The 14,549-nt window shown below is 41.7% G+C and overlaps 1 protein-coding gene across 7 annotated transcripts in view; it reads right to left on the reverse strand.

Moving 5' to 3' along the window:
• Window positions 1-364: 364 nt before the first annotated feature.
• The window catches only part of Mtmr12 (myotubularin related protein 12), a 78,772-nt gene continuing 64,587 nt past the window's right edge, over window positions 365-14,549 (reverse strand). For all 7 annotated transcript variants that reach the window (XM_078017097.1, XM_078017108.1, XM_005325658.5 and 4 more), the window contains 5 exons: window positions 14,459-14,529; window positions 10,973-11,145; window positions 8,408-8,575; window positions 7,344-7,505; window positions 365-3,490 (listed from right to left, as the gene is read on the reverse strand). In XM_078017097.1, the coding sequence (XP_077873223.1) occupies window positions 2,921-3,490; window positions 7,344-7,505; window positions 8,408-8,575; window positions 10,973-11,145; window positions 14,459-14,529 (1,144 nt within the window). In that variant the 3' untranslated portion in view covers window positions 365-2,920. The remainder of the gene's footprint in view (window positions 3,491-7,343; window positions 7,506-8,407; window positions 8,576-10,972; window positions 11,146-14,458; window positions 14,530-14,549) is intronic.

Here is a 14,549-nt window from a genome sequence, read left to right on the forward strand (position 1 = left end):
AAAGTCACATATCCCCGCAAAAAGCAAAAAAACAGTGGTGTTTAATCTCAGGAGTTAAAAACTCTTTTCTTTTAGTTATCCTATAAGTCCTCCTAACCCGACTTTATTTTTCTTGATAGCATTTTACCACCACCTGGAATTTTAAATATCTGTTTAGTTACACATTCCCTATCACCAGCCAACTGCACACACGTGCACTCATGCACAGGAACTCCTGCCTGCTCTTCAGGAGAGCACAGCCTTGAGATTGTCACAGCTCTTAACGTCTGTGGTAGGGCCTGCCAGGACCCAGGCAGGCTTACCAACATTTCCTGAATGAATGAAAAAGATTTCTCCATGTGTTAGTTCACACCAAATACAGCAGTGCTTGTAAATTGTGCTTTAATTTCTGCAATCAGATATGATGCAGTGAGATACAAGTATAAACTTTCATTGTGCATTCAGAAAATAAAAAGCACATTTATACAGATTTAGCCTAACAGCTTATTCCCTAAAAAAACCAAAAACAAAAAAACCCCAACTTTGACTTTCATTAAAGCTAGTTTATCTTCAGTGTAAAAACCTGGAGGTATAAACAAAGTTGAGACATTACATACAGTGAATTATTAATGTACAATTCCAAACTTGCACAGTGCAGCATTTTAAACAAAGTAAATGGTCTCATTTCAGCTTTTACTATTAAGCATGATCCACATCTAAACCTTGAATATAAATTTCACAATATATAAACCCACTGAGAATTCTGTACACAAATACAAGTTATAGAAATTGATTTCAAATATAAATACATAAATCATCATGACCTTACATGTTATAACAGCTTGCTTGTCTACTTATTTTTCTATTGTAATTTTAAAAAATTATAGAAAAATATTTCGATGCACATTCAACTGCTATGACAAGGGCCATGACCTTGTGCCTTTAAACCATACTTCGTGGAGTATAAAGCATCACACCACGCATTTTTGGAATGAAAATTACTAAGACTGAATAGGTGACTATAAATATTCATGTTATAATATGGTAACAAAAATAGTTAGCTCCATAGTGTAGCTGGGAGGCAATGGTGCAGATAAGTGAGTGGAGGTTAGTGCTGGTTTAAAAAGGCCCACAGAACAAACGAGAAGTGGTAGCTAAGGAAATAATGTATTTTAAAAATCCCTACTGCAAGCCTAACACTGACCTCATTCACAAGACTTTTTTTTGGGTACTAGGGATTGAACCTAGTGGTGCTTTCCCACTGAGCCACATCCCCAGCCCTTTTTATTTTTTATTTTGAGACAGGGTCTCACTAAGTTGCTTAGGGCCTTGTTAAATTGTTGAGTCTGGCTTTGAACTTGAATCCTCCTGCCTCAGCCTCCCAAGTTGCTGGGATTACAGGCATGCACCACCATGCTCGACTCATTCACAAGACTCTTAAGGCAACCAAGACTGCATGTGTGTTTGGCCCCCAGATGAACAGACGTCGCCCTACCCTCCACCTGTCATCTTAAGGGACCAACCTGGCTTGTGCATTAAGGTGAAATGAGCAAAATGATTGTATGTACAGAAAACGATTCAGTGCAAATTAGAAACTTCTCTTTATCAATAGTTTCAAATTTTCTTATTGCCCTTGAGCAACTGAAAGTTTTTTCTAAACATCTAACATTCAAATGGTAATTTATCCTGGAGAGCAAATATATATAAAAGGCAAACATTCAATTTAAAATATTCTAATGTAGATTTTTTCCTTCTTTTGTAGGATTTGACAGGGTTCCAGTGAGCATGAAAACACTGGTCCTTACAAAGTACGCTTTCCTCCATTAGAATATAGATCACTTAGACAGCAGACCCAAGGGGGCCAGGCATCGTTGAGTTTCTTTATGGCTTTTAAATCACTGAGGTATCATGTGATAATCATCACTTCTGACGTCATGCTTCACTGCTTTCCTATGAAAGCCACATTCAAAAGTGACCCAGCCAGCAGCCTGTGAAGGTAATATTGAAGTGGGGCAGGGGGGAGTAGATGAGGTGCTGCTGCAAAAAAATACAGTCACAGGTGCTCCAAACCCTTGGCACATGATTAGCAGAGGGTGAAACACACTGTGTAGACACTGAGACTCCAGAGGAACAGAAGTTCCTCTGCGCAAAGAGATTCTGCCAGGTCAGCTGATAGGTTGAGCAGCAAGACACTGGACTATGTGCACCAAGGTGGGCAGTGGGAAGGGACAGTGGCATGTGGTATGGAGCAGGCAAAGGAAAGACTTGGAGCTGTCAGCACAGGAAAGAGGGTGGGTAGCTGGCTAGCCACCCTCACATACAATGTGATACAGTCTATCACACATCCAGGAAGGTGGAATGGACACATCTGGGAAGGAAGGAGACCGGACTAAATGTCAGGATGAGTGACACACTGAATTGCTCAGCTTTTCTACAGGGAAGGAGATAACAGAAAGGAAAAATGCTATTGGTAAAGTCATGTCATATGACTTACTACTTTTATCTCAATCTTTCAACTCGTAAATACCACAAAAAACTGAACTTGCTCCTTACTGAAATGGGTTATAGAGAACCCATTCTCAATGGCTGGATAAATTATATTGGCACAGAAAGGATTGGAAGAAAGTATCATGTCCAAGCACATCCTATCAAAGTTCTTTGCAGGTTGCATATGATGCTTAGACCTCAGAAAATGGCCACAAACCTATGATGGGTCAAGTAGGAATTTCTTCCAATTAGTAATACTAAAGATATGATTTTAATTGCATAGTCTTTTGTAACCATGAAAAAAAAAAAATAAGAACCCGATCTTTTCCTGAAGGCCCAAGTTTTCTCCAAGAGCGCCAGGCTAATGACCCTCCCAGCCTTAGCATAGTCCAGCCCAGGGATCAACTGTCCCATTCTCCCACAAGTCAATTTTCACAATCATTGTGCACACAAGTCACACATCCCCTAGATCCACAAACTCATCTTCTCGTTTGGCCAGATCTTCTTCATCTTCCAAAGCTTTCCAGCCACTGGTGGGCAAGACCGGCTTAGATGAATGTCGCTGGAGCAAAGCGAAAGGAAATAAAGAGGACAGGCGGGCAGAGTTCCTCAGCAGGCAGGGGGCCTCTGCCTGGAGGGCCTCCTGGCTGTGGTGTCTCTCATTGATTTTCTCTTGTAAGCTCTGGACTTCCTCCATCATTTCCAAGAGTTTGCTCATCGTGGCCACTCTGCCACCACCTGGGATTTGGGCTTCTGGAATCCAGCGCAAGTAGCGCTGGGCCCAGACTTTGATTTCTGGCCCCTCTACACGAGGCAACAACAATCCATGATAGTCAGTAGGCTTGCTATGCCAGCTGTCATAAAACTCTCGAAAGTTGTCTTGCAGCTCATCAGAAGAATTAATAAGTTTACTAATTCTCTTGCCCAGAAGGTTTTTAATTAAATGATCTGTCTCTTCCCTGAAAAATCCTCTTTTGGGAGATGACTTCGATTGGGTGAGTGGCAAAGAAAGTTGTCGTTGGTGCTTTGAGAGAAAATAAATAAAAATCTCTGGTTAACAAAAGAGGTAAGGTTACAGTTACTGTTATAAAAAAAAAAAGACACAGCTCTGCTTTAACAAATATCAAGAGATATCAGAATTGTCATGTGAATGCATGCTCATTAAAATGCGGTAACATATAGAAAGAAAGAGTGGGTTCTTATTTATTCTCATGATGCAAACATCAGACACACACTGTACTCTCTTATTATAAAGGTGCATATGGCAGCAATGCAGAAAGCATGCTGGGACAGCAAGTGGTGCTTTCCATCCCCCACCCCCTGGAATAGGGGTACCAAAGGACACAAAGTACTTTTAAGGAATGGGTTTAAGATAGGTTAATGATTTAGGAGAGTTTAGGGATGAAGACTAATCATTCTTTAAAGGGAAACAAAATGTTTCTTCTTTGAGGATATGGGGACTATTAACTGCTACTATATTCTAAACATCTCCAAGGAAGCAGCACTGACAACCTGAAGATTCTATCATGTGGCTGCAGCAACTTGGTAGTTTATCAGGCATTTGGCTAGAATTCAAGCCTCAAATCATAAGGATTCTTTTGAACACAGAAAACAGGCAGACGGAAGCAAAGGAATTTTGCTAAGAGGAACTGACTAAGTTGGCCAGTTGTTCTTGTCTGACATCTATATAGAGTAGAAAATATGAGAGCATTTAAGTTTTTCCTCCTTGATAATTCTCTCTACAGCCAAAGCAAGGCGTTATTTTTGGGGGGATGCTCTAAGATGTAATAAACATGGCTGAAGTGATCAGAAGGTTCCAGGAACTCCTCAGTGCCCAAGGGAGAAGGTAAAAACTGTCAGGAAAAGCTGTTTTGTTTTGTTTTGTTTCCCCTGTCTCTTTTGTTTCTAACATGTTCATTTAAATTAAGAATAAATAAAAAATTTACTTTCATCCTAGCTTTATAATCTAACATATTTTTGCCAGTGGGTCTTCCTTGTAAAAAAAAATGATCATGGAGCAAAAATTTCCTTATGATAGATTATGAAATAACAATAAAACTATAAAGAAGAAAACAAAATTATCCACAATCCACAACTGACCAGATCAGAAATGACCACGATTTTTGACTCTGCATCTGGAGATAGGACAGATGAAGGCCAGGAGTCTTTCTCCATAGTCATCAAGGTCAGTGAGGCAGGAAAGGGAGTTGGGGAATGTGGAGGAAACCCGTTACTGAGCACTTACTGCCTGCTCAATTCTGTGCTCACTGTTATATGCATTGACTTACCCAATTCTCCAAGTCATTATTATTGCCCCATTTTATAAAAGTAATCTGTTCAAAGCACCAACCACTGTAGTTTTAAACAAGCTTGGCTCCAGAGTCTGCGTTCTTAACTGAACTTACTTGGTCTTGGAAGCCCTCTTCTCTCAGCCTCCTCAGTGAATGGCACATTCAAGATGTGCCTAAGGGGGAGGAGTACCACATGCCCAAAGCCTGGCTGAATACTGGAGTGAAGCTAAGACTACCTGCCTGAGTGAATCCTGCCCCTCATGAGGCAATTCACAGAGCAGTGCTTGATCCTTTACCCTTACATACAGTTACTATGGAACTTCTCTGAGGCCAAGGTCTCAAGGTCCCAAGGTTCCTGTTGCCCAGCCCCAACTCTGCTTTAGTCTAATAAAACGTCTAGCCCTTCAGCACCAATCTCTCCACCAACCTCTCTTGGAGGTGAGGGACACTTAGAAAAACTGGGTCTGAGGAGAGAAATTAAATCCATTCTTAGAAAAGAGCTGTAGGCCAGGTGCAGTGGTGCACTCCTGTAACCCCAGTAGCTCAGGAGATTGAGACAGGAGGGTTGCAAGTTCAAAGATAGTCTCAGAAAAAGCGAAGTGCTAAGCAACTCAGTGAGACTCTGTCTCTAAATAAAATACAAAATAGGGCTGGGGATGTGGCTCAGTAGTGGTACAATCCCAAGTGCCCCTTTCCCCTATAAAAAAAGATGGTGTTTCTGAGGATCCTTGCTCCAAGGGCATTCAGCAGTTCTACCATCCCAGCCCAGCTCTCACGAGAAGCATGCAGGTAACCACCAGGGGGCACAACACACTGAAGGAAAGATGATTTTTATAGCCACCTTGTTCCTGGGTTTGCAGCAATTTTGGTCAAACTAACAGAAAAGTGGTTGAATCAGAAAAGGGAAGCAATCATCTAGGGCCTGAGGACAACTAAGAGGGTCAAGTGGTAGTTCTAAACTGCACAGCAGAAGACACTTTCTCTGAGTGCTGGCTTTGGTTCATGTCTTAAGAGCAGAACCAACTGAACTGCAGGCTTCCTGGAATCTCTCATGATCAGGCAGGACTTGAAGGATGGTCACAACAACTTGGATTTATCATTACTGCTATCCATCTCCTCTATGGCTCTACTGGCAAGAGATTCCAGGCCAGACAGAGTTGGAAGTGTGTGAGGATGGCCTAAGGCCTGAGACTAAGCAACTCCATTTTAAAAACTCCAGTTTGAAACTCCAGTCTCATTAGGCACATCCAACAGATTCCTCCAGTATGGCCTCAGACAAGTTACTTCCCCTCACCCAGATAAACAGAGTGAAGCCTCTGGCAGGCTGTCCTTGCCTGATGAGAGAGAAAGGTGAGAAGATCAGGGTGGATACCACCAGACCAGATGTTTCTGACCCCAGGGTAAATTATGTAGTGGTAGCTGATAAGGATGGAAAGGGGGGGGGTGTCAAAGCCCCAAAATTTAGTATAAATAATGGAGCTAAAGAATAGGGATTCAGCCAGCTGAAACAAGGATGCACTTGAGCTGGAGAGCCTGATGAGAACCTGGACTGACATCCCATCACTTGTCATCGTTTCCTGATCCTCTGCGTGATCCACACTGCTCTCAAACTCTACTGCCTCATCTGGACCCTGGTGAGAGCTGCAACTTCTCCATACAACCCTTTCCTCAACCGGTCATCCACTCCACACCTGGAAAAGCCTACCTTGGTTCTGGACCTGGTCACCGTGGTCTGAGTTAGTGTGCATCTGCTGGACGTAAAGCCTAAGGCTTGAGACTTTTGAACTTAGCATGCAGAGGGAATGTCTGTCATTAGCCTGTCATGATTAACTATGTTTGCAGTGCTAAGAATTGTTTGCAGTGTCCTATTTCAGTGCCTAGCATTAAGAATTGTCGTTTTATTGATTAAGAACCTATAGAGCGGAATTGTATTGAGTAATTTGAGTGAATAAAGCATTGAAAAGGGCAAAAGCATGTGGACATTCTTTATTTCTCCCCTCGACTACATACGTCGCAATTTTGCCCCCTTGAGACAAAGTGCCATTTAAATAATTTACCAGTGGAGGAATTTTTGAGTAAAACAAAATCAGGAATGAATAACTGAAAGGAAACTAAAGCTTTGATATTGTGGTTGGGCAAAATCTAGTGTGGCACCTGTTTTCATAAATACTGCAACACAGCAAGACCCATTGGTTTGTGTACTGTCCAGGGCCACTTTAGTACCATGACAGCAGAGGGTAGTTGCAACAGAAACCATATAGCCCTTGACAAAAAACGTAGCCAGCTCCTGGTTTACAGCTACAGCTCATTACCATGTAATGCATGACTTACACTATACAATCAATGTTCCTTTTACCTTACTAGCTACCACAGATGTGGGGTAAGAGGCATGATTCCACACAGCATGACTAAGGGAACAGCATCCTCAGTGGCCTGCAGCAAACAGCCACTTCTCATCAGGCCAAAGACTACCTGCTAAAAGCAAAGGATTCACGTAGTGGGCCCTAAGGACTTGACCACCACACATCTTGATCCTTTACCCTAACATACAGGAAAATGAAGGGGATTTAGATGTGAACATCTTACTTTAAAACGCATTCCTTTCCGTTGGCCTTTGTCCAGTTTTGACTTTTCCACATAGAGAGGGTTTTTGAGCAACATCTGGGCTTTGGGTTCAAACTGTACAGACCAATCCCACACGGTGAGCAGATTCAAAGGCTTGCTTTGTGTATCTGGGCTTTCTCTACCCTGCCAAAACAAGCACAGGTCACCATGGCTTCCAGGGAGGACTGAGGAAAGAAAACATGCATTTTCAGAAACAGGCACCAGGAAGGGGGCTCCACCCTGCTCCGAGGCTGAATGTTCAGGGCACTTCATTTTCCACAGCCCAGGCTATCAGTGCTTACTCACTAGAAGCTCTAGGTGGGGGAGGAAGGTGCGGAGCACACTTCTTTGGGAGGAACCACATATCCCTCTGGGCTGGACACTTTACCAACATCCTTGTAAGGTAGCTATTATTTTTCTAATTTTTTATTTGAGGAAACTGAGGCTCAGAAAACTGAAGTAAACTGCCTGAGATCACAAAGCTAGTGAGTCCCAAGAAACACAGGTTTGATTCCTCCCACTTCACTATGGGATTTGGAAGCACTATAATCTCAAACAAACCCTGAGGCCAGAACGCTGCCTGGAGGCAACCGATTTGTTTAGCACAGCTTCAAGAGTGACTCAAGGGCTTTAAGAAGCAAAGTCAGGCTGGCTTTTCTGATTTGCAGTGTTCAGTATCTCTTCTCCTAGGAACTCCAGGCATGAAGATGAGGGAAGAGAAAGCACCTGGTCCGTCTGGAAAAAGAAGAGCTTTTAATTTGGCTTAACCCCTGCTCAAACACTAGCTTCAAATATTTACGATGTGACCTTGGGCTAGTTGCTTATTCTTTGTGTGTCTCAGCTTCCTCAGGGATAATAATAAGTAACCCAGAGGGTACTGTAAAGATTAAATCCTTTCCAATTGTGAGTACCTGGAAAGTACTTAGAACAATGCCTGGCACACAGTCAATGTTAAAAGAAATATTATTTTTTAGTACCAACGTTATTGCATCCTATTTGTGAGATGCAGCTTCTTTAATATACAGGTTTCTTAGAGGGACTCTTACCATTTTAGTATCTTTTTGATGAGGTGAATTGAAGAAGAAGGTGCTAAAAATAGGTATGTACAGGCTATCTGACAACACCGTCAGGTAAGTCTCTGTGAATTCAAATGCTGGGGAATGCTGGTGCACCAGCTGCCAGACACAATCTAAGAAAAGCAGGAACACAGGAACCTACATGAAAACAAGATACAGGTTACTTAGAAGGCACAGAGCTCAACATGAGCTGTAAGGAGTTCACTGTATAGCCATTTCAGCAGCTTTGAAGTAACCACTTCTGAGCCCTATATTCTCTGGGAAACATAGTATGCTCCATTCCATTCCAAAAAATAAACATGCTCAACTGAAACCACATGCTTTCAACTAATAATGGTATTTGGCAGTACCCATCTGTGTCAGACACTTCAAAGATGAAATATGGATCAGCATCACCAGATGAACATTTGCAATTAATTCTGATGACACAAAATAGCAACTTTAAACTCCAATTAAGTGAAATGTTGCCTTCCCCCCAAAGAATTCCTTGTCCTAGTCCAATAACTGTTCAATGCAAAAATCTGTACTCAGTGATTGTTATTTTAAATTTTGTCAATAAAACGTTGTGTGTTTGTGTGTGTGTGGGACTACCACTACCATTACCCACCCACACACCAACTAACAGGGTTGGTGTGAAGAGGCTGGAATGAGAAGCCTTCCTTCTCCATATCCCATGATGAGGGCTCAGAAGACAAAAGGGATGGGAGAGAAGGCAGCAAGAATGAGTTCCTAGCATTTTTTCACAAATGTTTTTCTTAAAAAATTTACAGGCTTCCTTTACTAGCCACTCAGAAGTGAGCCCTTTATTTAGTAGGGACAGTAGTTTCTAAGGTGCTTTATATTTACAAATGCTATTCTTGATTCACCAATGATTCTGCAGGCTGCATAAGATAAGCTATGTGACAGTCACTCCCTTCTGGAAGATTAGTGGTGATGAGAGGCTGGTCAAGGTCTCAAATGGAGCTGGCAAGAAAGAGGAGTTAGGAATTCAAACTATTGGTTCAAAGGCTATATCTACTTCAGTTATATCACAAATTAGACCACCTGATTCTCCTTCAAACTCTGATTTATTGATGCTGAGGTGCTAAGAACCCCTTTTCAGAAACTTTAGTTCACACTTCATTTTAAGCACAATATCACTAAACAGAATGAAAAATATATGAATCTCACTGTATAGTCAGGGAAATGGGCTCATAAATTGTGAGTGACTCTCCAAAGGCTGAGTGAAGAGTAGATTAGGTCTTGGCTCTTTCCCCACTAAATAGGGTGCCAGTCACTATCCCTTTTCTCAAGATATACAAAATCATATTTTTATTCAGATAATACTAGTTCTATCCTGCTTCATGAGTACCATCAACCTTTCATATTATTTCCCCAAAGTTCCTTCTAAGACTAAAAGATGGTGACTTCTAGTCAGCTCAGTATCACACAGAGGCATACAGACTGGGCCTGAAAGAAACTGCCTGGCCTAGCTAGTAACAGAGGCCTTGGTTTCCCCAGAAACCCACCCAGCTCTGCATGGCAGAAACCATGGCTCTCTATTCCCGCAGCATGCTGTGTCAAACTGCTCTGCACCACAGACAGACATGCTGTATATCAGGAGTAAGAAAAACCACAAGTCACAATACCAGTACATGTTAGCTCTACAGTGACTTATGAAAGACAGCGGGTCCATTTCCATTCTTCCTTCTACCCATCACCAATGAAGCAGCCAGGAGAGTCTGTATGGCTGTTGCTTAGACAAGTCAACCTTAATTTGGGGGTGAATTAAAACACTAACTTTCCTGGTACAGGTCTGAGGCCATTCACCTGGACACAAGCAGAAGAGGCTGCAGTATAGCCCACACACATCACTGCCAAGGCCCTGGCAATCAGACAGCATTAACTCAAACCTGTACTTTCCTTGGAAGAAGTTTATGTGGTAGGAAAATTTACCTTGTTAACATGTATTTCCTGTAGGAAATCTGCACAATGAATATCTACTTATCGCAAAGATTAACTTGGCAAAATTTGTAGGAGAATCTCTCACTGGGTTATTATATAGGTAAGCCGGGTGTGGTGGTGCACGCCTATAATCCCAGTGGCTTGGGAGGCTAAGGCAGCAGGATGGTGAATTCAAAGCCAGCCTCAGCAAAAGTGAGGCACTAAGCAACTCAGTGAGACCGTGTCTCTAATTAAAATATAAAATAGCACTGGGGATGTGACTCAGTGGCCAAGTGTCCCTGAGTTCAATCCCTGGCACCCACTCCTAAAAAAAAATCAATATTACTCCTACTATAAAATGTATTACATTCTTGCTATACACAACGTAGAAGAGAAGACTCTGAACATGCTTGTCTATATCTTTTCCTTTGGGAAGGGCTTCGATATTGTTTAAAGCATTTAAAGTTACACATGATAATCTGATTCAGTCTTCCTAGTGACTGTGTGTAGCAGGTACTTTTTAAGCAGAAACTCTACATCTGAAGAATGGTATTGGTGAGAGACTGGGGAGTTCTCCCTGTGCCTGAAACAGTCTTCAGTGAGGGAACTCACCTCCTCCTTGTCACTCTGGCGGAGATGGTTGCAGCGATCCAAGAAACAGTGGCCACCCATGACCCACTCCTTTTGGATGAGGCTCTGGAAACCAAGCTTGGTTCGGCAGTGGGGGTCCATCATCACTTGCACCAGAGAGGAAAGGAGGCAGCAGAGGTCGGAGGCATTTTCCTCTAGGAGGGGCCCAGTAGCAGTGCCAAGAGGAAGGAGGGCATGGAGTGTTAAAAGCTGGAATGCTCACACCACACAGTTAAAAGCAGGGTTCCCAATACCAAAATCGGCTATTAGCACTCAAGTTCTTACTCCCTCCAGGAAAAACAGGTAATGAAAAAAAAAAAAAAAAAGCTTGATATTTTTAGACCAAGAGACAAAATGCTTCCAGCTTGTCTAGTACAGGTTCTAGCACACACTGGTGCTAAATATGGATTTGCTTACTGAATATGATATACCACATAACCAGAGTGGAATCATCCACATGATGACAACCTGCCAGGCATAAACTGAGTCTGAATTCCTTCCCTCCTGGTGGGGTAAACCCTCAATCACTGAGCTCACTGTCCCAAGGCTTGCTATTTCTCAGACTCACCTTAGAGCTCCTTTCCTCTACTTCTTCCTCCTCTAACTCAACTTTGCAGGAAGTTCAAACTTTCTGGACTGTACCAAAATGATCTTATTTTCTGCCTCAAGGCTCTTTTCTTTTCTGTTTGAGGAGTGGTCTACAGGAGAAATTCTGCTTGGTCCACCTCCATGTGCTCACTTGGAATTCCCTTTACAAAACTCAAATGACTGAAAAGTCTATTTATATACCTGTTTAACATTCATGATTCAGAGCAAATAAAATCATGCATCTATAGCCTTATATTTGTCTTAAAGGATTTTTTAGTACCAGGGATTGAAATCAGAGGCACTCAACCACTGAGCGACATCCCCAGCCCTATTTTGTATTTTATTTAGAGACAGGGCCTCACTGAGTTGCTCAGCACCTTGCTTTTGCTGAGGCTGGCTTTGAACTCATGATCTTCCTGTCTCAGTCTCCCAAGCTGCTGGGATTACACGCATATATCATTGCACCCGGTTCAACCTGCTTTTTAAAAATGTCCGTAAGGGGATGTGAGGGCAATATGGCTGTGACATCTGGTTGATCTGGCTGGCTAGACTGGTGTCCTCTTCCTCCCTCACCCCTCTATGTACACTTCTCCTGAAGCTGCATGCTCCGTGGAAGAAGAAAACCTTCCTTTTTGGTCAAGGGTGTATGAGTAGCTGTACTTCCCTGCTAGAACCTCCAAACAAGCTCTCAAAAATGTCCATGAGCAGAATGGTGTGTGTATGATTAAAGAAACAAGGATAAATTTATTATTTTTGGGGGGTAGTACTGGGGATTGAACCAAGGGACTCACACGTGCTAAGCAAGAGATTTATCACTGAGTTACAGCATCAGCGCCAACCCCACCCCCGCGTTTTTTTTTTTTTAATTTTGAGACAGGGTATTGCTAAGTTAGAGCTTTGCCTGACACTTGCGATCCTCTTGCCTTAGTTTGGAATTACAGATGTATATAGCACTGTGCCCGACTTAACTAAGGATGAACTTGAACTAGGAAGTTACTCCTACTCTTAGCACTTTTTCATCCTGACCCCCCAAATCATGAAGTACCACAGGTCTTGGCTTACACTGGTCTCTTCTAGGAAACAAACCTAAACTACAGGAAGACATGACTTCAATGAAAACAGATTTTTGTGCTTATCTTCTAGTGGTGTTTTAATTTAAAACAAGTTTCATTTTTCTTTAGCAGTGCTGGGGGTTGAAAGCAGGACCTTATACATGCCAGGCAAGCATGTTATCACTGAGCTACATCACCAACCCTACAGGTTTCATTTTTAAGGGAATCTTTCTTCTTGCATTTGAAAGATAATTATATCCTTCTGAGAGATGGGAAGAAGAACTAGACAATGAGACTTCAGAGGAGACAACTCAGAAGTCCATCAAGAGTGGAGGACATCTCACTTCCATTAGCCAAAGATTCAGATTTCATTTCATGGGACTCTGATTATTGCAGTTTGGCCTTGAGTCCTACATTTCTCAGACTTCTAATCTTCCTCCTTTCACCAGTTATTTGGTGCTCAAATAATGCTCTTTTTCAGGTCCTTATAAATACTAAGGTAGAAGCACAGAATCTGCACATTGTAGATGCTCAACTCCAAGTTAGTAAGCTAGTATCAGCTGTTCCAGAAGCCACCCAGAAGATACATTTTCTAGATTGCTCTTAGAAACTAAGTCCCAACAGTCAAGGAAAGCATCAGAAAAAATGATAAAAGCTTGGATTTATAAAAGCATGAGAAAAAAAATTCACATGTAGTGTAGGACTAGAAGAAACAAAATATTATAAAAACCAAGCTGGGGGCTGGGGTTGTAGCTCAGTGATATAGCACTTGTCTAGCACTGGGTTCGATCCTCAGCACAACAAAAATAAATCAATCAAATAAAGGTATTGTGTCCACCTACAACTAAAAAAACAATACATATATTAAAAAAAAAAACAAAAAACAAGCTGGATACAGTTGTGTAGTTCCAGCCTCTCGGGAGGCTGCAGCTAGAGGATCAATGAGCTCAGGAGTTTGAGGCCAGCCTGAACAACATACAAAGACATTGTCTCCTAAAATAAAATTTTAAAAAGGTCTTTTAGTTTGAAACAGGATCTCAATAAGTTACTCAAGCTCCTCTCAAACTTGTAATTTTCTTGCTTCAGGCTCCTGTGTTGCTAGGATTACAGGTGTGTACCACTGGGCTTGGCTACAGCAATCATCCTTGTTACACAATGGTTTATACTTGCTTTTACACATTCTGAATGTTTATGTCACTGCCTTCATGTTTGCCAAATTAAATCCACTGAGAAAAGGGAAATCGCAGCTCACCAACTTTCTATGGAAAGTGTCAAACGGGGGACTGTGTCAAATGGGGGACTGGGGTTGTGGCTCAGGGGTAGAGAGCTTGCCTCACATGTGCGAGTCCCTGGGTTCGATTCTCAGCACCACATTAAAAAAATAAATAGGTGAAATAAAGATGTTGTGTCCAACCACAAACTAAAAAATGAAATTTTAAAAAAAGTGTCAAACGGATACAAAAATAATAATTAAATCATCTATGAGTCTATGTGAAAGGGATTACTAAAAGACTGTGACTTCAACCTAGTTAATAAAAAACCAAATCCAAAACCTTAAGAAATGTGAGCTCTGGTAAAGATATCAAATAATTTCTTCTTGGGTTGTGAATAGATCTGCCAAGTTCCAAGTGAAAGAATTTTATTTTAAACTCTAACTCTGAAATCTGAGGCAAAGGATTCCAAGGTTCAGGAGAAAGACACTGGGAGGATTTTTACAGTAGCTTACTCTCTCATAAGACAATTACAATCCTGTTAAGTTACATACACAAAAAATTGAATCACAAGTGAGATAAAATGGAAAATGATTTTTGTGCTTTAAATATGTTACCTAAAAGAAGAACGTTCATGTTTTGTGCTTCCATACATTCTATGATCTCTATTGCTTTTTTCAGGCAACGTCTGAATAGGAAAGAGACAAG

Source organism: Ictidomys tridecemlineatus, chromosome 1, assembly GCF_052094955.1.
Source record: "Ictidomys tridecemlineatus isolate mIctTri1 chromosome 1, mIctTri1.hap1, whole genome shotgun sequence".
NCBI classification, from domain to species: Eukaryota; Metazoa; Chordata; class Mammalia; order Rodentia; family Sciuridae; genus Ictidomys; species Ictidomys tridecemlineatus.